This window comes from Neolamprologus multifasciatus, chromosome 7, assembly GCF_963576455.1.
Source record: "Neolamprologus multifasciatus chromosome 7, fNeoMul1.2, whole genome shotgun sequence".
Taxonomy (NCBI): domain Eukaryota; kingdom Metazoa; phylum Chordata; class Actinopteri; order Cichliformes; family Cichlidae; genus Neolamprologus; species Neolamprologus multifasciatus.
In genome coordinates, this window is record NC_140445.1 from 40,990,275 (window position 1) to 41,015,096 (window position 24,822).

The 24,822-nt window shown below is 39.9% G+C and overlaps 2 protein-coding genes across 2 annotated transcripts; one reads left to right on the top strand and one right to left on the bottom strand.

Moving 5' to 3' along the window:
• Window positions 1-3,410: 3,410 nt before the first annotated feature.
• On the bottom strand, window positions 3,411-6,159 carry chtf8 (CTF8, chromosome transmission fidelity factor 8 homolog (S. cerevisiae); the record flags this gene model as incomplete). Its single annotated transcript, XM_085164561.1, is given in 4 exon segments — window positions 3,411-4,727; window positions 4,729-4,848; window positions 6,015-6,080; window positions 6,082-6,159. Coding segments are annotated over 4 exon segments (450 nt in total), but the record flags the coding sequence as incomplete, so codon positions are not given.
• A 2,858-nt stretch (window positions 6,160-9,017) lies between these two features.
• Window positions 9,018-21,135, top strand: utp4 (UTP4 small subunit processome component). The gene is given in 23 exon segments (XM_085167951.1): window positions 9,018-9,050; window positions 9,052-9,111; window positions 9,113-9,146; window positions 9,149-9,180; window positions 11,201-11,257; window positions 11,259-11,396; window positions 11,501-11,585; window positions 11,986-12,075; window positions 12,189-12,376; window positions 12,454-12,526; window positions 12,529-12,567; window positions 12,570-12,647; window positions 14,410-14,501; window positions 14,718-14,815; window positions 15,387-15,415; window positions 15,418-15,452; window positions 16,212-16,331; window positions 16,745-16,901; window positions 17,908-18,014; window positions 18,101-18,196; window positions 18,284-18,469; window positions 19,699-19,809; window positions 20,909-21,135. Coding segments are annotated over 23 exon segments (2,055 nt in total). The 3' UTR covers window positions 21,026-21,135.
• Window positions 21,136-24,822: the final 3,687 nt, after the last annotated feature.

Here is a 24,822-nt window from a genome sequence, read left to right on the forward strand (position 1 = left end):
GATCAAAGGTGTGAGCATCACAGCAGATGCCTTTGTGTCAAAGTAGCTGAAGACAAAACACAGAAAAACATGAAGGTGATTTTCCTGGCCTGGGATTTTATAAAAATATTCTGCAGTACATCAAAAACGAAAGAAAACCATTAATGAACATATGAACGTTACCTCTGACGTTCCAGCGATTTTATTAGAGACATGGCTAAGCGTTTTGCATTTTGCATAATTTTAAAAAGTTTAAATTTGTTCAGTATTGAACGGCAGAAATTAGGTTTTCTTTTCAGAAGTATGTAAACAGGAAAAAAACAGCGGCCGACAGCGCTGTAACCAACGGTAGACTTGTGCGTAACAAGCAAGCGAATAATAATAACGACAGATCAGAATCAGCGAGCTGTCGGCTTTCAGCCCCGACCGTGTCCGTGCCGTCGGGTGAGAAAGGCGACATCTCACTGATTCTGATCGCGGGTCCCGCTGTGTGTTTACGTCTTTGTGCAGATCCGTGTTCCTGCTCTCATGTACTGTCTTAGCTGTTTGGTGGTTGTTTGAGATTTCACCAGAGATTCTGTCATTTCGGGCAAAATAAAATGTATATTAAAGAATTGATTCAGGATTTTAATGAATCAATTTCACGTTATCCAAGCCAGAAATCAATTTTAATCGATAAATCGATTATAAAACCCACCCCTAGTATCAAAGTCTTCTTGTCAAAATCTAAAAACAGTGACCATCTTATCAGACAACAGTATGTTGACACAACTGTATTAAAGTTTAATGATGTTTTGAAGTTATATAGTCACTTCAGACAGTACTATGAACCTCCCTTCTGTATACATGCTAAAGTGTGCACTGTATCAAACCAGACCTGAAATCTATTCCTACTGAGACAGTGATTGCATTTGGAAGTATACAGGGTAGGTGTGGAAGTTTTCTAGACTTTGCATGTTTCTCATGAATTACAAACAGCATATCATCCACTATGATTTACCAGAAAAGAGAATCCAAACATCTCTGAAGGTAGGGCTGCATTTTGTTGTGGCTGAGCAGTGTCATTGTTAGAATCGTTATTTTACAGTTCTCGGGTGGTTGTAGTTTAATTCAGAAGTCTTTTTTATATAATGAAAAGTTGCCATATTATATCTGTGTGTTTTTCTGCTGGATACAGTTATGTTGATGTGGGTCATTTACACATTTTACACTAGATTTTGATTTTGTCTGTTCACACCAACAAAAAGACTAAACACCAAAGTTTTTTTCTAGGATATGTTCCAAAAACTTTATCTGTATGTTTTGTGTGATATCTGCAAACATCTGCATAATGGACACTTTAAAATACTTAAGTTATATTCATATTGCTTTATTTTGAGATGTAAAAGCTTCAACTTGAAAGGTCAAAAGGTCACATACATTTAAAGGAACTTTACAACTCTGACATTTTGTAGCTCTTGTTTCTTGATCTTCTGCTGTTTCCATCTCTGGGCATCAACAGGATGCTGAAAGTCATTAAAATGCTTTCTATGTAGGACGCAAAAATCCTATTCATATGATACAGAAAATGTCTCATTTAAAGGACTACATGGATTTTCTGACTGTTTTTTCACTGTATTTTTTGTTCACTTGAAAAGATAAAATTCATTTTTAATAATTAATTCTATTGTTATTAAGTCACTTTGGAATTGTTCTTTAGTGTCTTCACTCTTCAGTCTTTTTTGTGTCTTTTCTTATCTTTTTCTGCAATCAGCAATATCTTTGCCTTTCACGCTGCTATTTGGTACATTAACATACAGTAGACACAGAAAAAGCAAAAACACATTAAACAAAGATATACAGAGAAATGCAAGACAGACAGACTAAGTGAACACAGCATGTTGCCCAAAGATAGCTTGGAGCAGCCAGGGACAGAGCCACCTCCCCATTAGTACATGACCTACTCTACTACAGCCTTGGTAAATGGTAAATGGACTGATTCTTATATAGCGCTTTTCTACTCTCCCGGAGTACTCAAAGCGCTGTATACAACATGCCTCATTCACCCAATCACACCCATTCTCACAAGCACTTTATCTATACTTAGTGCGTTCTAACGACATTCATACACATTCATACTCCGATGTATGCATCGGAGAGCAAGTTGGGGTTAGTATCTTGCCCAAGGATAACTTGACATGCAGACTGGAGGAGCCAGGATCGAACCACCGACCTTCCGTAGGTGACCTGCTCTACCTCCTGAGCTACAGCCACCCCAACAGTGGCTGTAGCTCAGGCCTTCCCACCTGAGAAAACAAAACTGGAATTGAATTAAAGAATTGATAGGAAGACATAATTTCTGGTGCCAAGACTGGTTTGGAGAACTCTAAACATGGCAATAAATCTGCAAAATCCCTTGCCAACCAGATAAAGCAAAATAGTGAAAATGTAACCGGACAAAATTACATAAAGTGGAAATTCTGATAAACGATTCTACACAAATTTTAATTAAGTTCATCCTTCATAGGCTGGATTAAAACATTATACAGTTCTTTATAGCATCAATCCTACTGCAATTTATATGCATATGAAACAAAAAATGCTCAATTTGAGTGCATTGACTCTTTTTAAATATTTGTAAATATTATAAATTTTATAGGTTTTATTTTTTGCTTTTTTGTACAGATTTTTTTCTTATTCATTTATTTTTTCTGATATATCTTAATTCGCTTTTCCTTGCTGCTATAATATGAATTTCCCAAAGTGAGATCAATAACGTCTACGTCCTGTTCTTCCTCGTGAAGCCTTCTGAAGGAGTCATGTGAAGGACAGTCTTGGATTCCACGCAAATGATTTTCAAAGTTGCAGCCCGGCTTTTCCCACTGCTCTCTGCACTTCTTGTAAAATAAAGCTTTAAAATTTCTGATAATACAGTGGAAAATACAATTTACTAATTACAGAGAAAGCTGGAGTGGATACTCCAGCAGAACAACATGAGAGATGTGGAGTGGCATGAAGACAATCACTGGATTCCTGCCATTCCAACAGCAGAAGAGCTGAGAGTGGTGAGGACAGAGCCAGTCTTTAACAGATTCAACACTGCAGTTAATGCTCAGCCACCTGCTGACTTACCTGTAGTCTTCATTTCAAGCTATGTATGTCTTTCCACAGTGCCTTTTATCCTGTCTTTCTCCCATCATCTCCAACTGACTGTGGGAGATGGCAAACCCTCCTTAAGATTTGTTCTGCCAGAGCTTTCTTCCTGTTAAAAGGGAGTTTTTCCTTCACACTGTCACCAAATGCTGGCTCCAAAAGGGTTGTTGATGGGATTTCTCTCTATTATTGTAGGGCCTTTACCTTATAATGTAAGCACCTTGAGGCAACTGTTGTTTGTGATGCTATATAAATCAAACTGAATGGAATATTCAGATAAAACAAAACACATTAGACAATTACAGTATTACATATTGAATTTATTCCTGTACATATTCTTAAACTGCCTATAAACCTTTATTTTTAACTGTATTTGTTTCAAACATCACATTTATTCAGTTTACCTACACTTCAATTTGTTATAATACAACTGCTGCATCAATCCAAAGACAGTAAAGAAACACAGAAGGGATGAGAAGATAGCTCAGTGACTCAGTGTGCATGTATCTTTGGGGAAGATACTGAACCCAAATCCACTGTATCTGTGAAAGAGTGTGTTGTGTGTGTGTGCTTATTTTATTTTTTTTTTAAGTCCAATTCGAAATGCTCTCAGACTCTGAGCTACTATGTGATGCTAGAACAAATTCAGTGTGCACTGGCAGAGTTCCCAAATCTCTGGAATGATCAAACTGTTTCTTTAGCAGAAAAATGAGTTACTCCAAAGAAATGTGTATTGATTTGCAGTGCCCTTTCCCTCCAGAGTGGAAAGGTGAACTAAAAGTACAAAACAATTAGCATCATCTGATTTTTATCTCGATGAATCCATTTTAATTAAATCTATTTTACCAAAAATAAAAGTAAAACAGAAAGTGAAAGTATGTCTAATTTCTTGGTTCAAAGCCCATAAAAACTTTGTCTGCACCAGTATTTCTTTATAATATATATTCATGACTGCACACAAAAACTGCTGTTACAAACATCTCTTTCACTTATCCTTATCAGGGTCACACGTTTAGAGCCTATCCCAGCTACCACAGGCGCAACAGTCGGGATACACCCAGGAAAGGAAATACAGACAGGACAAGACCCACTAACTGCAGACCTTCATCCTGTGGGAGGAAGAGAAAACCTTCTTGCTGCGAGGCACGAAGGTTGAGGTTGAGTGCATCAGTTATTATATATGACAAATGTAATTAAATAATTTTTGCCTTCAGACACGCTTCACCTGACCATCAGTCCGCCCAACATATACAGTCTTTCCTATGATTAAGAGGAAATGAGAATTTTCATTTGCAGTTTTTCTTTAAATTTGGACACAAAGTCAGGTACTGACAAACCCATTGTTGTCTTATTTTGCTTTCTAAAAACTGCCTTCAACAACATTCAGATCAGAAACCATCACAGTATAAATACTCTTAGAATAAGACAAGTCAGACAGGGACTCTGTCCCAGCAATGAAATGTAGTCCTGCTACACCTTCTTGGTACATTAGTGATGATAGGTTGGGGCGGATCTTAAAAATCAGTTTTGTTTTTAATGAGTGCGGACACAGAATAAGATGTGGAAGCAGAGCCTTGTTGGTCTGTTTCCATTGCTTCCTGTGTTATGTCATCGTTTGTTACTGCTGTGACTGCCCTGTGAATGGCCCGAGTGCTTGATGAGAACAGCAAAGGGTTTCTCCAGTTTGACCTGCTTCCCGTAGATAATGTGATGTCCTACAATCAGCACTGGCACCCCCTGGTGGATGGAAACAAAATAATAATTCAGTGGCAGTGGATTCTCAGCTTTCCCCCAACAAGATGACCATTTACAAGAAAACCTTAAGTACCACTTTTTCTTTGATCTGATGACTTGGTTATTATTGACACAATAGGACTCATGGGTTTATTTTGGAAGTCTGTTGTCTTAGCCCTAAAAAGGGGTATCAAACAGACGCTTAAGTGCCAAGTTGATGGCAGTCTTGTGCAGCCACAGGCACAGCCCAACTGAGACAAGTGGAAGCGAATATTGTTGTTACTTCAGTTGTACATGTTGATATTATCATTAAGTATGCTGACTTCACGAGTCTGTGTGGCTAGTATGACCCATGAGCATCTCATTTTCTCTCACCAGCCATTTTTGCACTGATGTGGCTGCATTTTGAAACGGAATTAAATTAATCAAAGTACGCAGATGTTTTCGACAAACATAGCAGCTGTTTCTTCACATTCTGTTAACATTGTTAGCTAAGTTGGAAGGCTGTAAACTATTTGCATTTCTTTAATTAATCTTTGTATTATCCAAAACTTGCATTTAGGTGACACAATGACAATTCAAAACAAAACTAAAAATTAAAAAAATTCAGAAGAAACAATAAAGGGAAAAAACCCCAGCAAATTTTAAATCAAATCATCAAATTTTAAGGAAAAAAAAACAGGGGAAATGATTATTGTTTTTTAATGTCATTGTTTTTTCTATTCTGGTTTGCATTTCCAAAACTTTGTGTTTTTATTTTTCTTGATATGTCTTACACTTAAAAAGCCAACATACTTGATTTAGCCGGCATTAGTTTTCCCTTAGTCTTGGGATACCTGACATGGCCACTGAATACATTTCTAATTTTGATTTGGCTCCATATTCCTAGAGTTCCAAATGAGGCGACAAAGCTTTTCATGTCAGTCTGTATTTTGTACCAATATTGTCCCATTTCATAAATAAACTTGCTTTATTACTACCTAAAGTACTTTCTTCTGTGTGAGATTGTGCTATTCTCATATAAACTTAATTTTAATTGATTTATAAACACTGCTATTATTTTTGTTCTCCATCTACAATACTAATGAGGGAAATGATGCTGGATTTTAGTAAATACATAAATGATCTTTTTTGGGGGGCTATACTGTGTTTTTCAGCATGTTGTGTACCTCTTTGGTATACAGTAGATCTCCCATCACATTTCCGGCCAGACCAGAGTTGTGTCTAGACACCATCCTCCCCCTGTAATTCCACCACCAGCCACTCGGGGGGACTGCTGCCATCCGGGCTGCCGTCTACAAGAGCCGATGCATATCAACAGCCTATAAAGCAGTCATACTCAGCCTGTTAATTCGGCAAATAAAAGAGCATGTGTTATTTAGTTTGTTTTTAATTAACTTAAAAAAACATCAGATTCAAAGTTATATTTCAAGAGCAATACAACATCCTTTCAAATTGCGTTTAATAATGGCAATGCTGGACAATTAAGCAAAACTTTCTGATAAAATCCTGCCACCGTTGTGGTGAAAGATTTCAATACATTTTACAGTTATAATTTTCTATAATAAAAAGGTACCCCTAAAAACTAATTGTAAAAAAACAAACATTCAATATATTCTACAAAAGAAAAAAATATAAATATTTACACTGTTAGCTCAGGCACACACCAACTCACATGTACGAAATAGATTCAACTTTAGACTAAACCTTGACTTCCTCATTCTCCTACAAACTTATTGGAGCTTAAAACAAGTATTTTGTCTCCGCATGTATAATGTGATAGCAATACTGTCTACTACTGATATAAATTCTAAAACCTAAATTTGTTTCAATGAAGAAAAAACCCATCTCATCTTCTCATAAATGCACCTGTCCAAGCTACACAGGGATGTCTAACATTTTTCTCCCTCTCTGTCAGCATCATGGCAAAACCACAGGAGGGATTTACTAGAGCTTGAATACCCAGGTCCTGAGTTTTTAAGAATGAGCCTTTTCTTACTTTTTAACAAACCAAACATTAAGCCTTTCAGTGGTCTAGTCTTTGTAAGAAGTGTTGCTGGACCATAAATCCCGCTTCAATCCTAAAGTATAAATTCTACTCTCTTCTTAAAATGTGGCTAATGACACTATAGTTGTTCCGATCATTAGCATGAACTTGCCTTGAGTATTCCCCCATAAACATATATTTGGCACTAAGTAATGGAAAGATAAAGTTCGCTCATCAGTCTTACCTGATCATTATTTGAACCATTCTCCCGTCAATAACGATTAGCAATAACACCAACTAATTTTTCTACCGATGTAGCGCTTCAGCTGCTGTCACAAACCAGCACTCTGCACTCGGTTCGTATTCCGACAGTATTCCCGCCCACTGTGGCGTTTCTTCTTCGGCGGTTGACCATCCAACAACCAGGTGTATTACCGCCACCCACTGAACTGAAGTAACAAGACTCCAGAATGTAATCCACAGCACATGATGGGAGATTCCCATTCCACAAAGAATCCATGCACCAATTACCAACTCCCTGATACTTGGAGCAGTTGAATGAACCATTCCAATAAATCCATATGCAACTACTGTCCACTACATTTTATCCAAGCCGTTGTCCGTACTGTCGACGTGATGACGTATGTCCATGAATCCACTACCGGTTCAAAGGGTAACAACGTGGGTCCTGGCGTGTCTCAGTTGGTGTTCAAGATAGTCTGGCGACAGTGAAGAGGCACAGTTGGTAACTTATGTTTTACATTAACTAATTAATGCAACTGAATTACACGACGTGTTTGTAATTAGCTGTAAGGTGTTACACTTGCTAACAGGTAGGTTGTCGCAGTTCGTGCTTCTTATATTAGCGCACAGAGCGAGCACTTTTTTTTTTAATGATATTTGGTTGATAAATATCAGCGCAGCGTGTGAGAGATTTTAACTCGTTTACTCATTATTTACCTCAGGTGGCAGACCCGGTGTTACAGTTCACATTAACTGGTTATGTTTATCCACATGTCAGCCCGTTGTAACGAACAAAGTAGAACATCTCAGGCTCCCCCACACCTGTGGCCTGAGATGTTCTAAGAGGAAAGGGGGAGTCTAAGGACGTGTTTTGACACACAGACAAACAAGCACACACAGACACAAACATACATTCCCACCCTCATGCACGCATATATAAATACTCACCCAACATGGGGACACAGAAATGGACGCCGTACACGCACACCACACACACACACACACACACACACACACACCAACTGCCCATACAAACTCTGAAGTCCTCCGGAAAATGACCCTAGGCCTCACTCCGTCCACTCATGTGGTGTTGATGTAAAATCCTGTTTTTCCTCGCTTTTTCTTGAACGCGCTAACTCGGGAGTTCGAGGTATCTGGACTCGGCATTCAACATTCCCCGAGTTAGGGTCAGCGGCGAGATGGTGTAGGGAGCAGATGTATTGTAAACAACTCCACATAGCAGATCCCGATGCACCGGGAGTTGTCACCCTCTCACCAAGCACCTTTCTGATGGTCTTGTAGCTCATCAGAGCTCATCTGACAGCTGTTTTGTCTCATCTATGGTGATGGCACACCATAGATGAGACAAAACTCATGTTGAGAATGTGCCACACGGGGGCATAGCCAGTCTGTGGGAGCCAGAATTTTGACTGGCTTTAAGGCATCAAATAGTTATTTCACTTAGTCATGTACAAACAATTTTATCATTTGTATCTATCTGGGTTTTTTCCTGAACTTTTGGATGATTTTTTTTTATATCTCCATTACAGTGAAAAGACTGCTCATTCTGTATATTTTATGAACTGGAGATGGCGAACTTTTCATTTTATTGCTTTGATACAAGGTCTTAATCTTGTCAAACTTTGTGATATACTGGCAGGCAGAGGTGACTGCTCGTTGAAAAGGACGAAGCGTTTTAAATGATAAAACTGCAAATTGTAAGAAACGTCTTTATGTATTCTAGGTACATTTTCAGATCAGCAGTAAGTGTTTTCAAACGAATAATTTTGGGACTTTTTGGAATTGTCAATTTCTTACTAAGACAAACCTTCAATGAACTTTGCTCAAATGCATTAAAGGTTGTTTTATGAGTATTGTTTTTGTTCTTTTGCCCAGCTGTCACTGAAATGGAGACTACCTTTTTCCCATTTTCTAGTCAATAATGGGCGAGTTTAAAGTACATCGAGTCCGCTTCTTTCGACTACATTCCGAGTGCTATCCGGACCATGGCGGTTCTCAACAGTCAAACTGAGCGGACTGGCTGTGGCCCGGGCTGATGGCGCAGTAGAAATCTCAACTTCAATGACAATTTCTTCCAAGAAAAGGTAATGCCATTAGATAGATGACATTACTGCATGGTTTAAATGCACTAAGTATTCATTCACACATCCGAATCATTGAACTCATGTGTTCCAATGGCTGCTATGGCCACAAGTGTATAAAATCAAGCAGCTAGGTATGCAGACTGCTTCTACAATCATTTGTGAAAGAATTGATCAATTTCAAAAGCTCAGTGAACTCCAGCATTGTACTGTGAGAATGCCACCTGTGCAACAAGCCCAGTTGTGAAATTACCTCTCTACTAACCATTCCACAGTCCACTGTTAGTAGTACTGTAAACAGGAACTCAGCCATAAAATGGTACGATGTGTAAAATCACAGAGTGAGATCAGGTGCCGAGGTTCATAGTCTGCAGAAGTCTCCAACTTTCTGCAGGTTCATTTGTTACAGACCTCTAAACTTCATATGGCCTCCAGAACAATGCATAGTGAGATTCATAGAATGGGTTTCCACGACCAAGCAACTGCATCCAACCCTTACATCACCAAGCGTCACACACAGGTGGTGTAAGCACGCCACCACTGGTTCCTAGAGTAGTGGAAACATGTTTTCTTGAGTGATGGAGTGTTTTTCCATCTGGCAATCCAATGGATGAGTCTGGGTTTGGAGGTTGCTAGGAGAATAGAACTTGTATGATTGCATTGTGCCAAGTGTTACATTTGGTGGTGTGGGGTTGTTTTTCAGGGGTTGGGCTTGGTCCCATTGTTCCAGTGAAAGAAACCCTAAACCCTTCCGCATACTCACACATTTTTGGCAATTTCATCCTCCCAACTTTGTGGGAACAGTTTGGGGATGGTCCCTTCCTGTTCCAACTTGACTGCACACCAGTGCACAAAACAAAGTCCATATAGACATGAACAGTTTGGCGTGGAAGAACTTGACTGACCTGCACAGAGTCCTAATCTCAACCCAACAGAACATCTTTGGGATGAATTAGAGCGGAGACTGAGCCAGACCTCCTCATCCAACGTTAGTGTCTGGACTCATAAATGTGTTTATGGAAGAATGATGAAACATTTCCATAAACGCACTCCTAAACTGTGGAAAGCCTTCCCAGGGAGGATGATGCTGTCACAGCTGCAAAGGGTGGGCTGACATCATATTGAACCCTATGGATTAAGAATGAGATGTCCATCAAGTTCAAATGCGTGTGAAGGAAGATAAGTGATTACTTCAGCAGTATAGTGTAGTTTTGATAATGGCAAGAAAATGCCTGGAAGATTAATTGTAGGGAACCCTTCACTGCTCTGTATCACTTTGTGTCACACTCTTGGACCATAGTGTTGTTCTTTTGTGCAGTAATTTTTCTCATTATTGAAGGAGTCAAGGATGAAGCCAACAGACAGTGTACCAAATAGATCTAAAAGTGCACATAGCACCTTAAAAAATAAAAGGAGATAAACAAAATACAATTCTGCTGTGTGTGTTTGTGTATGAGAGAGAAAATGTCAGGAAGCTCCCACGACAAGTGGAGAGTGACAGGCATTGGGAACCCCCTCACCCCCAGTAACCATGTTAAAGAGCCTAGCCAGGACACTCGAAATGCACAAAGAGACACAATCCACCTCACCTTCTGAAGTGTGGATGATGGGTAGATGTTCAAGACCAAGGCTTCTGGTTACTGTCCAAATTCTTTTAGTTTTTTTTTATTGCTAAAAGCCAATGAAAGTGGTTAAATGTAGCCACAGGCATGATGATCACTGCTGTGAGTGAGAGATGTGTCAGGTGTCAAGGTTCAGGGTTTGCAATTTTTCTACATTTTTTACCCAAATAGCCCTCAAATCGCATAATGGAGTTTTGTAAAAGTGGTCTTGAAGGTAATAATATGATGCATAAAAATATTATTCTTTTTGTTTTGGGTATTATGTACTTTGCTTTTGTGTTGTGTCTGTTGTTTCTGTAATGGCAGAAGGAAGGGAGATGATTCACAGCTGCAGACCAAATGTTCAGGTACAAATAAAGGAAACCTGAACCTAACCTCCACACTGGTTTTAATTTTCTCAGGTGATCCCAGGACAGGATGGCCGAGCTATTGAGGCTCTGTGTTGGGTGGGCCATCGGACTGTTCAGTGCTGGTTTGAATGGAGAGATCACAGAGTATGACCTGGAGAACCTGAGGCCCCAGTATACTGTAGATGCATATGGAGGACCAATATGGACCATCAGTAGCAACAGCCAGGGAACCACAGCTGGCCAGTGAGTGTAAACTTCTGGATGTTATTTTACACTTCAGACATTTCCTGTGTCAGACTCATCAGGAAGTCTTGTTGATACATTAATCACAAGAAATGTTTTCTGGGTCAGGTTGGTTGTGAGGACGGGACTGTAAAGATATTTGCCATATTGGAGGAGAGGATTCAGTTTCAAAGAAACCTCAACAGACATAAAGGTTAAGACGACAAACTAGTTCACAGGTCTTTTCTTTAAAGAGTGTAAATTTCTGTCTTTAAAATGGCTACAAACGTTAGACAGTGAACAATAGAACAGCTAATATTACTACAAGCTGCGATTGTCCGAAGCGTCTGTGTGTTGTATTGAAAACAGATCAACTGAACTTAAAATGGTGTCAGGCTGTGCTTTTGCATAATACAAATTTGTACCACAAATGGTGCATCGAGTTTTTTCTGACTCCAACTTGGAGTCTGCGCTCTGGAGAGACAGAGACAGCACCTATACTAATGAGAAGATAAGGTAATTTGTGTTAATAACCACTGGATGACAAAACTGTATCTTAAACAAATATTTGTGTTTGTGAACCCGCCTGATTCAGTTGTCTTTGACCTCTTTAGGACGCATCATATCTTTGTGCTGGCATCCATCGAGTGCACAGATTGCTGCTGGAATGACTGACATGATCACAATCTTTGATGCAGAGACGGGTATTTTCTCCTTGAGCTGCTTTGCACAATTAGCAGAAATACAATCAGTTAAAACTGAAATGGAGCATGAGAAGAGATGTGTGTTCTTTACTGATGTGTGTTTGTGACTGCAGGGCATGCTACACGCAGACTGCTGGTGGACAGGGCTATGGGAGCATCAAAGAATAAAGAAGTGGTTGTTTGGAGTGTTGGTTATCTGTCCGACCACACCATCATCAGTGGTGATTCTGCAGGAAAGGTCCAGATCTGGAACGGACTCACAGGAACTCTGGTTAGAACTTACCTGGTCACCAAGTGGGATGTTCTGGTTTGTCTGTTTCAAAGGTGAGATGATACACTCACTGCTGCAGCTAGCTATGGGTGCACACACCTGTAAAGTCACTGATTATAAATGCTTCACAGGATGAGAGCAGTGTCATAGCTGGAACATCCGAGGGCACTGTCATCCAGTTCCATTCATCTCCTCAACCGTGGACCAGCATGATAAAGAGTGGGTCGAACCAGGACGTTTCGAAACCACTCCCATGATGTGAGTGCACTTGCTCACACAGACACCGCAGTGGTTTCTGGAGGTAAGTGTTAAATCTGCTTTTGGAAGTTTCTATATGTAATCGGTTATTTTTGATGTTTCAAAGTTGGCGATGAGTCCACGATTCTGTCAGTAAAGATGTTTTCTAAGTGTTCTTTTAATGTTGCTATTGACATGATGGGCTGGTAGCGAAAGATGAGCTTTGTAGGTGAAGCTGTAACTGAACTAGTTTTTTGATCTTCCAAAGGAGTAGAGCTGCCTTATTAGATTAAAGGTACAGTCTGTAATTTTTAGGTCATTTAATAGGAAAAAAGGATATTATGCTCAAATTTACAGAGATTAATGTGAAATTAAATTTTCAAACAAAGTGATGCATTCACATAAATTTTCTTTTAAAAATACATAGGAGTGATCACGTGACCTCATATGTAGTACACCAAAGGCACAGGGACAGACGTCAGAGGTGTTCGCGTGCCATTTAAATGTGTGCCAGCATGAAGGTTCATACTGTTTAATCATTGAAGAAGGGCTCCCAATAAATGAATGAGAAGGAAAGGGACAAAGCGTCTTAATAAAATGTCATCCTCCTCACCTCAAGCAAACATAGAAGTTAGTATTTGCAGCATATTTTAACATGTCTTTTTTTGTTTTTTTAGCCAAGTATTTCAGCCTTGAAGTTTCCTGTGACCTGCTCTCTAGAGCACCCATTCCCAAATTCAAGAGTGCTGTGGCCTACTTAAAAACAAGAAACTCCCATAGAGCCCACCCAAGCTTAAATCTTCACTCTGATCAAAAGATGAGGGAGTGTTATGTCCTTGTGATGTTACCCAGTCATACACAGTGTTAAGGACAAAGTGAGACTCACCTGCCACTTAGGCACAAACCTAAATAAACAAAAGCAGTAAATTCAGGTCAACGTAATGAATAATATCACAAACTAACCATCTCAAATTATGTGTTTTAATTTGCTTTTTATATAAAAAAATAAATACATTTATATAAATATGTAGTTGTACACAGAGTAATTTCAAGCTGAATTTCTGTTATTTCTGCAGTAGTATCTTTGTGGCCACCAGGGGCCCCCGGCTCACTCTGAAAATCACTGATCTAGAGATGAATGTAGGAATGCAAGAATTCAACACTATGTGTTAACCGGCCACCTCCCCAGGACAAAGTCTGTGATGTCAGATTGCCTGATGTGCAAAGTGTAGGTAATGCATTTACCTCTACAAAGAGGACATCACCAGTGTTGCCTCCAGTGCATCCTCTCAAGGCAGCAACCTCACCTAAATAACACTGAGTATTTCCACTTGTCCAGAAGCATCTGGAGCAGACTATTTTCTGCTGTTTGGTACATGTGAGAAACGAAGGCTGGAAAATGTGGAATATAAAGGATGGCTAGCTTCTGTGCTTCAAATCTGTGCTCATTCTAATGGCCAGTACAGGCAACAACCCTGGTTGCACAAAGAAGTTGGCTTGTATAGAAGTCTTATTGAACACAATGTCACGTCCCTATTAGTGGTCTGTTTGTGGTTATGGTAGTGTCCAGATGGATAATAGAACTGGGTATAGAGAGGGCCTGTCTTTTAAAAGTCAAGTTGCTGTTGCTGCCTTTAGTTTTACATTCAAATTCAGTCATGCTGGTCTCATGATGTGTGTTTGTAAAAAGTTAAGGTGACAAAAGGAAAAAACATTTGGGATCATGCAAATCAGCGCATTAAATCAAAGTGGCTAAAGAAGCAACCCAGGGATTTAAAGTTTAGATGTAAAGTTGAAAAAGATGGTGTTTCGATATTTTCCTTCAGGTATGGACACCCAGTTGGTGGTGCGCCCATTGCTGGATAAGGTGGAGAAGAACACTCAAGAGTCAGCACTGCGCAAAATAGCTTTCCCACATGTGAGTAGAAGAAAACCTCGAACAAGTCAATTCAGCTAAAGTGGAGTCTTTAAAATTGAACTAACCTGTTATTCTATCTGTATTTCATGGATTAGCCTGTTAACAAATTATTCTAAAGCACTTTAATAATGTTTAATACCATTTATTAAAACCAATGTTGTCCATGACTGTTCCTGTTACAATGTGCAGTGACCTTTTTTTTCTGTCTTCTTGTAGAGGAGCCTAGTTGGCTGTGCAAAGAAAGCTGGACTCCTTCTCTTCCAGTTCCCTGATCGCTTAGAGCTGTGGAAACTTGGAGAAAGTGAAGGACACGGTGAGCAACACACTTGCATAGAGAAACATTTAACTATAAGAAAACTTAAGGAGCTCTTTGATCTACATAGTTAATGAACAATGAAACAAAAAAAAATCTACTGCTATTAAGAATAATCCCCTTATTGGGCCTGCTTCAGCTTTGTTCAACGTGCTAATTGTGCACTCAGCACCTTCACTGATTTGCTAACAATGAAAATTGCCCATGAAGGGACAAATAAAACGAATGATTATTTCCAGTTTATTCTTGAATACTACAGCAAGCTTTGCATGAAATTACAGTCCCGTAATGAGAATCCTTGATGAGTAAATAATAATAATAATAAATGACAGCAGGTGTACCATCGCCTTGACGACCTCCAATCGCCTTGACAACCTCCATCGCATGTGCTGTGTTTGTGTCGCATACATGCGTCACAGGACTGCACTGCTGTAACAATCCCACATGCATTAGGTGGTGCTCAATTGTAATAGATGTGGCAGAAAACTGAGTGGAGTTTAATCGAGTTGTGCCGAGCTGAGTAGGGTACCTGGTTGGAAAGCTAGAAGTGTATAATTCTGTAACACACAGGAAAAACCTGGTGACCGTCTACCTGTGAAGAGGAACCAGAGAAGCTGATCGAGCTGAGAGGAAGGTATGTGTTAATATTTTCGATGTATCCGTAGTTTCTTTCAGAGCAACATTTGGTTTGCTGCAACGCTCTAAAAGTTGGCTGCCTCCTTTCAAGCTGTGGCGTCAAGGCTTTTCTGTTCACAAGGAATGTCACATTTTTAGAAAGTCTACAGGAAAAAAAACAATTTCTCTACAAGTCATGAAATCTGGTAGCTTATCAGTGTTTAGTTGACATAAACACTAAAATATATAGTCTGTCTTGTTTGTGTGTTTAACGCCCTTATTTGTGCGAAAAGTGTTGTTTTACAGTGAAGTTTTTTGTGTACGTTCTGTGATTCACAAAATAACTTTATAGGACAATTGCTAAAATTACAAGAGCATGATTGCACACATAGTAAGAGTCCAGCAAAACATTTTTTGCTCCTTAGAATAGAAACGTCCTTTATTGTAATTGTACATGTGCAACAAAATTGGGGGTGCACTGCAATTGTATTATGTGTTTATAGTGTGTTAAATAAATACATAATAAATAAAATTAAAAATTTAAAAAACAGACTTTAACCTTCTAATTCTAATGTGACGAGCTTTAAATATAATTACATCGTGTCTTCTAATAAAATACATTTAATTTAATTGCAGGGAAATGATGTCCCTAGTGTGTTAGTGTGGCCTTTGTGTTTCCTTTCAGTCAGATTGAACAAGACACTTAACAATGACCCTTGAAGAATTAGTTTTAGGCGCTAGTGTGCTTGATGTATCCATACTTTGTGTGTCGCTTCCTGCAGGGAGAGGATCACATCTGCTGTAGTGCTTTGTCTGCATGTGGGGGCTGGTTGGCATATTCCACTGTCTCCAATGTTCGTCTCTACAGAATACAGTATAACAACACCATCAGCATTAACAAGGTGGGTACCTTAGCACGAGCATGCCTGTGACATTGCACTTAAATAACACCACTTTAAATCATAGCTGGAGTTTTTGTTTTCTTTTGTTTTTCTAAAGGTGTAAAGTAATTTCAGCAATGTATGTGTCTTAAGTACTGTGTGGGATGTCCCTCTTGTCAAGAACTGTGAGTGCAAACAGTGCACAGTTAACACAGCTCTTCTCTCAATGCAACACAGAGTGGCTAAAACTAACATTTACACCCCTTGAGAAGCTACCGGGGTGTTCAGGTAGACCGTAGGTTCACTGGATGTATCAATTTACCATCCAACAAAGGTTTTTACATGTAAAGCTGCTCAAATAATCACAAGTGTAAAATGATGCCTTTGACTAAATATAACAAAGTGTGATGATCTCTGTGTCTTCATCTCTCCAGGTGTCCAAGCTGCCTAAAGAGCTGCGCTCGGTCCACCAGCTCTGCTTCTCCTCTGACTCCTCCAAACTCTTTGCTTCCTCCTGCCAATCTTCAGTTATTGTTGTTGCTGTCAGTCAACAGGAGTGCAGATATCTTCATACCCTTAAACATAAGACAGGTGAGTGGAAATCCAGGAGCACAACCCACAGAAGCCAAACCAAACGGAAAGACAAGACAGTACCTTAAACACAATATATTGGGTACATGCATATATTTTGAAGCAAATTAATGCCCAGCCTGAGTGATCTCACCAAGGCTAAAGATCCAAAAATGCATTCACTCGAATGCATTTTTGGATCTTGAAGCTGGCTCCTTGACTCCATGCTCCGAGGAGCCTGTTAGTGAGTCCAGAGTCCAACACACACACACACACCATTGTGTGCATTTTTTTCCACTTTTCTATCCAGGTATAGTTTTACTGCGCTGGGAGACTGTTTGGGATCTTTGTCATGCTGATAAATGAAACCACTGTCCAGATGATATTGCATGGTGATCAAAAAGCTGACAGTGATTGTGTGTTCATTTAATTACAATTGCAATAATTTTGACAATACTTCTGGTTGAAAAATAATCCTAAGCCATGGCAGACGTTCCACCATGTTTTACAGATGCCTGTAAACTCACTGCTGTTCTGACCTCCTTTATACATATTTATGACACATCAAAATATCAAATTTGGATTCATCATAGCTTCTTGTAATAAGATTACGGTACAAGAAGGTCTGGCCCCTTGGAAGGAAAATATAAAGAAATGATTGCATTAAACATTGTCCCTCAAATGTCTAGGGACGGTTCTGTAAAGCCCGATATTTACAGGGACAGATCAAAGCCGGACTTAAATGGTAACCAGTAGGCATTCCCAACCTGATGCAGCTCCTTCTGTCAAGTTATTGTTTCCTCTTTGTAGATTGTAGCAGTAGACTCAACTCTTGCTTAACTCTCCTCAGGCTTCTTGCCAGAGATCCTCACTGCTTCTGCTCCATGATGCAAATTGCCAGTGTGGTCACATGTAAACGAATCCTAATGCACGAAGGCCATTCCCTGCCAATGCTACATGCAGCTATACTGTGCAGTTGTAACTGTGTGTGTGTGTGTGTGTGTGTGTGTGTGTGTGTGATATCAAGGTTCCAGACAGCCAGTGCACCTCCTTTGTGCTAGTGATGATGGTAAATGGCTTGCTACAGCAAACACTGACTGTGAGATCCACATCTACAACCTCCACAAGATGAAGGTGAGTTCTGATTTATTGATGTGTGAAACTTGAATCATTTTTGATACATTGGAGTTTGTAAAATTTTAATTTCTGTTTTGTTGTAGCTCCACTGTATGGTTCCTGTGTACAACTCCTGTCCGACTACAATCGCCATCCACCCAGTGACCAACAATCTCATCTCTGTGCATGCTGACCAGCAGGTCAGAAACAGCTTAAGATTTAGTTTTATTCAGATCTCATAGTAACCAACAGATCCTGTAACTGCATGTGTTCTCTGTCGTGTGCAGATCTTTGAATTCTCCTTGGTGCAGAAGGAGTACACACAGTGGAGTCGAAGACTGCAGACACAAGGACTGCTTTCCCTGTGGCTGGAGCGGGACACGCCCATCACCCACATTACCTTCAACCCGAAAAACCCGGATCACATCATTCTGCACGACACATACATGTTCTGCATCATTGATCAGAGTCTGGTATGTGTGTGCATGTCCATAGCTGTGTTAAAATAATTGGCCCAGGCGTCAGAGTGTGTGATAGAGATGGAGGAGAAAGCTGAATATGATTCAATGGTCTCAATAAGCTTTAATAACAGAAAGTCCAGAACCAGTGTGCCACTGTGCTTGCCTCTCTCTTCATGCTACATCATTATAACTAATTCAGCAGTGTTGTTTTTGAGCACACAAAACTACAAAGCACTGCAGACTTCTGTGGAGAGCAGCAGCTGTTTCTGTGGTTTCCTACTATGGACACCACACCAGTTTAAACATCTGTGTGTGTCTGAGTCATGAGCAAACATTTTAACCCTCTCCAAAGATTTATGGACAGTTCAGCAGTTATTTCAGACCTTGTTGAACATTCTGTGGTCTGCATTTATACTCATCTTCACCGATGTTCCCTTGTATGACTGATTAACTAATATCTTTGGATTAGTTTGTATGTATCCATTAGGAAAATTAATCGAGAAGTCCTCGGGAGAATTTTTGTTATTCCCGTCAGCTTTTGCCTTGAGCATCCAGCTGGCGCCAGGGGGGCCGCATGAGAGGAAGATGGTAGTTGTTATGGTTAGTGCGAACGAACTGCTTCCAATTTTACAGTTGGTCTAATGTCCGTCACTGGTCACCAGGTCTCTCAATTCCCGTTGTTCTTCTTCAAGATGTTATCCATATAGCAGAGCCATGAGCTTCTCCAAGATCTTATCTATAATCCTGTAAAAACAAACACAGTCTGAGTACTCACAGCCCTGCCCATCGTCTATCATGTCAGCCAGCCTTGTGGGATTTTGAACAGCTATAGCCGCTTCATGTTCTTCGATAAGCCAGGTCCTCCATCGAGAGTGTCGCCAGACACACGACGCAACCGACCATCGAGTACCTGGTAGCAAACGTCTCTGCAGGACAATCAGGCTCTCTCAAGCCCAGGAGTGTGTCAATTCCGTTAAGGGACCAGTTGATCAAATCCATAATTCTTCTTTAGGTTTTTAGACAACAAGTCTGGGAGACTCTTAGGTTTAGAGAATAAGCGAGACTATACAAAAGACATGAGAAGCCAAGCAAGAAAGATAAGGGAGAGGGAGAAGGAGAAAGTGCGACCACCTCCGTCAAGAGCTGGCTATATTTTTAGATTTTTTTTTTTTGAGAATCTTGAGGCTTTACTAATCTCTTTCTGTCACTGTGTATTTCTGTGTCTTTGTATCTACATGCAGCCCTTCCCAGAATTGAATGCAGTGCTCTGGAATCAAATGACATTAAAGAGCCTTCCTGTGTCACAGAGGATTGGACAAAGCCATGCCTTTAAGATCTGTAAGAGTTTCCAGGTAGGATATTTATGGTGACTACGATGTTTACTTTTACTGCTTCAAACAGTAGCGACCGCTTCAAACTCAGCTATGTTTATAAGCGCACATGTAGTAGTTTTAAAGGATGAAATCCCACCTTGTGAAATACACATCATCACAGTCAGACAAATAATTCAAAGCTGCACGGTGGTCAAAAAGCAAAGAAACCACCTTGTTTCAAATGAGACATTTGAGCAATGCCATTGTTGTGGCAACAAATAAATAAACAATAAAAAATAACTTTCAGCTTCCATTAATCCTTCACATGAAGCTGTTATACTAGCTCGCACACTTGTAGCCACGTGTCACTAAAGTGTGACTGTTCTTCACTGTGAGTGAGGAAGACACAAAGTTAACCAGAGCAAACAAAAAGAGAAAGTCCTGCTATTGGCTAAAGTTATAAACATGATGGAAAATAATGCAAGTAACTGAATTTTTATATATATATATATATATATATATATAAAAATTCAAGGTGTTGTAAGGTGAACTATGTCAGGTAAGGGTGGATGTACAGCAATGGTTTTCAGTTCATTATTTGTAGCTCAGTCCAATAGCAGAGCACTTTATTTTTAGATTCGTGTAAGGGAGAGAAGATCCTGGAAGTTTAGAACTACCAGTTCCTTGTTTGTCTGGAATTTCCAGTCCCACAGGACCTTAGCACTGTTGTTCACAACCACAGCTGGTGATATCTTCCAGAGGGAGACGGCGGCACAAATATTCCTGTACACTATCACAACCACTTGGTTGTGTGTCTCAGTTTATGCCGTTCCAACTTGTATCTCACATTCTGCTAATGTGTGTTGTAGATTGTAGCACTTGGGTTCGTTGGCTGTGGCAGACGCCTGCCTCTGTGGATATTATACTGGTTATACGTTCTTGCATAACCAGTGCTTGGAGTTTGTCAGAATTTGTGGGTTTTGTTTGTCCACCCGCTTCTTGAGGATTCACTGCAAGTTCTCAGTGGGTTCTGTGCCGTTTCCTGGCCATGGATCCAGAATTTTGATGCTTCTTTCACCAAGCCACTTAGTTACCACTTTTCTGCTGACATCTCTTCTACTGATCTTTTGTCCCACAGCACCTCATGTGTGTCAGTCTATTGGAGGATCTCTCTCTGGTGGTAGTGGAGCGCCCCCTCCCGGACATCATGTCTCAGCTGCCAGCACCTGTCCGCCAGAAGAAGTTTGCAACCTAAAAGTACATGTGATAGGATGAGATTGTTACCTTGTTGTATTAATAAGTATCCATTTTGTACAAAAAGTTTTGATAATGTAATTTGAAAATAAAATAAAGTATTTACTGTTATCTGTGTTGGATGCAGAAGTGCGCTGAAATCTTTCTCTCTTCTTCACTTAATGTTATGAACTTGCTGGAAACCAAAAGTGTAAACAAGACTGGAGCTATATGATGAGAAAAAGACACAAATGATGGAATGTTTCAAAGACACAAAGACCTGGATGACTTCTAATCTTTAACCTGGATTTCCTTTTCCTTCAGTGTGACTATTAAACAAATATGTAGGACTGCATTTGCACAAGATCTCTATAATTGGACACATCCTGTCTCAGTAGTGCTGAAAACTAGTTAATGCATGACTTATATCTCACAGAACTGTATGCTTGTAGAGAAAATAAAGCCAAATGTCACTCAGATTACAGTACTGTTGACATGAAGCAAACATTTTTAAACCTCTGCTTTGGTGTTAATTTGTATTTTTAAAATGTTCATGTTCCCTTTAATGGAATAAATTAATCTGCAACCTGTCGATTAGCTAAAGCATGCTACTTAAGAGATGTGATGGGCTGCAGAATCACAGAGATACAGACAACAATTCAAGCTCACATTCACACATTTCAGAATGAGGTCATTGCTTTGAGTTCGCATGCTTTCTCCGGGTTCTTCGGTTTCCTCACACCAGGTTAGTGGTTTTAAACTGATCAATGGTGTGAATTTGAGCGTGAGCCCGACAGTTAACTGGTCACCTATCAGGTGTAATGTCACAGCTGGGAAAGGCTTGAATACCCCATCAAACCTGAGTTAATTTAGCGCTTAGAAAAATAAACCGATTGACATTGTTTTTTCTGTCCGAGACCAGAATAATATCCACTGTATATGCTTAACTGTATTTACTTTAAGTATCCTCCAAAATAATAACATGACTGGTAACTATGGCACATTCAAGTATCACCTTGGAAGAAGTATCATCTCTCAGTGTTGCCTCTGCAGCAACAACTTTGACTTGTGTAGGGACTCATTACCAAAGATATCCAACTACTGACTGAAGTTTGCCTATTTTTTCTAAATCTACACAGGAAATAAAACTTTCCACGGGCAGAGTTGGGGTCAACATTGGGCAGTCGCATACCTCCAGTGACGCAGTCCGCCCTCTGTCTGACCGAAAAGTGTAGGCGGATGGACACATTTGTGGGATTTTCGTGAAACTGTTGCTTCTTCTCCACCTACTGTCCCGTTTTTTCAAATGATGATTGTGTATTGTTTGGGAATTCCGAGATCCCCAGGAGAATTAGCAGCACTGACAATAGTGGGTGTATTAGTGGGAGGTGCACACTTGTGCACCAGGTGTGGTAGGTCTTGCTCATTGAGCAAGTGTGGGAATTTACGTGTTTGTCAAGCGCAGAATATTATTTACTTATATATCCTCGGTTTGTACTTTTAACTAGTGTTGGACAGGGGCGAGGCTCCGTGAAACACTGAAACATTCGAGCCTATCTCCACGGTGACGTCTGCTGGATAATGTGACCATCGCCACATTTTGATAATGTTGTTCTGTGAAACAACGACGCAAGCGTTTATCCTGTCTTTCTTATCTCACCGCAGCAGGTGTTGTGCCAAAAAGTGATTGTCTGCCAGAAAGGGATTGCAATCCGCGGGAGCGCGCGCCGCTGCTTAAAGCTGCAGAGCCCGGATTACTTCCGTTGCCAGATACTTCCGTGCAACTGATATAGGGGGGGGGGGGTGACCAAACACATTTATGCCTTTGTTGTTAGTCAAAGGTATGCATTTATGGAACTTTAACGTGTCTTGTAACCGAACTATGACGCTTATCAGAAGGTTGCTTTCAGTGTGTAGCGCAGTCACGAATGACTACAAGCATCACGATGGAATAATTAATGCCTACAGGTTTAGTATATCTACTCTCGTTGTTCATATTTGTTATAAGACTGTCGAATAGTAGTTAAAACAATAAAGACCTATTGTGCCAGTATCACCATGACTCTTTCTTGTTTGTTCAGAATAACGACTGAGAACATGGCATTTTAGGGCTATCAAAAAGTGATTGTGGCCTGACTCGTGACAGAAACAATATTTCGGCTTCAAACTTGTTGGATATATTCCAGAAGGGTTACATGTGATATATTATATCCCAAAAACTCTCCAAGAACTGCTGAATAACTTTTAAAGGAACAATAATACCCATAATATGACGTTTTTGACCGGCCATAAAGTGCTTGTGGACTATAACTTGTCAATGAAATACTATTTCTGCTTCAAACTTGGTGGATGTCATTCAGAAGGGTCATATGTCAAATATTACATCTCAAACAGTCCCTTAGAACTGCTGAATAACCTTTAAGGGAACAATAAAACTGACAATATGCAATTTCCAACCTGCCAAAAAGTGATTGCTGCCTATAACTTGTCACTGAAACAATATTTCTATTTCAAGCTTGCAGGATTTCATTCAGAAGTGTTAAATGTGACACATTATATTCCAAACAGTCTCTAAGAAATGCTGAATAACTTTTAAAGGAACATTAATACCCATAATATGACATTTTAAGCCTGCCAAAAAGTGATTGCCGCCTATAACTTGTCACTGAAACAATATTTCTGCTTCAAACTTGTTGGGTATCATCAAGAAGGGTTAAGTGACACACAGGAGCCCAAACAGGCCCTCAGAACTGCTGAATAACTTTTAAAAGAACATTAATACCGATAATATGTCATTTTCAACCTGTGCATAACACGTCAAAAATGTTGTAATTCAAAAATAATACAAAACAAGGATAATGGCCAAATGGAAACATGTGGGAGGAGATCTGCTTAAACGAATTAGGAACACCAACAAGGGTGTAGATTTGGCATGGACGGAAGGGACATGTCCCCACCAATATCCAGCGATTAATGAATTGTCCCCACCAATAATTTGATCTCTTCGAGTAAAGAAAAACAAAACCGATAGAAATAAAAAAAAAAAAAGCGATCTGTCAACGTCTCATTCACCCAGCGGTGCAGAAAGATTTAAATTATGTTCTCTACTGGAGTCCCATATCATGTGACAAATATGGCCAATGTGATTGGCTGTGCTGTGCCTTTCAGGGAGCTCTGTTTAGTTTTAGCAGCGGCAAGCCTGCGCTGCGAGGACCTGCGAGGAGGAGAGGAGGATGGCAGCAAAAAGAACCTGGATATAAGAAAGTATTTTTCAAAGAAACCTGTAAGTCACTTAAAGTCAAGTTCACTCATAAAATCTGTCCATCATAATAACGTTACAGGCTATGCAAGGCAATACATGCCAACCCTCCCGTTTTTTCTCGGACAATCCCGAATTTCAGTGCCCCTCTTATTAGTCTTTCTGGGTTGCAAAATAAACTTTTACATTTTTTTCAGGCGAGCATGTAGCTGTGCAAACTTCAAATATCTGAACCGGGGAGAACAGCAAACTCCCGGCACATCGTTTTAGGCTTTGGCCCACATCAGTCAAATTGTATGTAACCATGAATAACGTGTTGCCATGTCCACCAGGAGAGACTGGGCAGTATAGATGTAAAACAAATATGCCAGCAGTTTACCTCTAATGAGAGGAGAAGGTATGTGTTTGGCTCCTTCACATAGTGGACAATGAGTTGTTGTGTGGGACACCAGTAGTCATGTTTAAAGTAAAACATCCCAGCTCATTGACTTGATAGGAGCAATAGTGCCTAAAATGTTGCATAATGTTGCTGAGAGATCTTTTACTTTGTGGTAATCTTA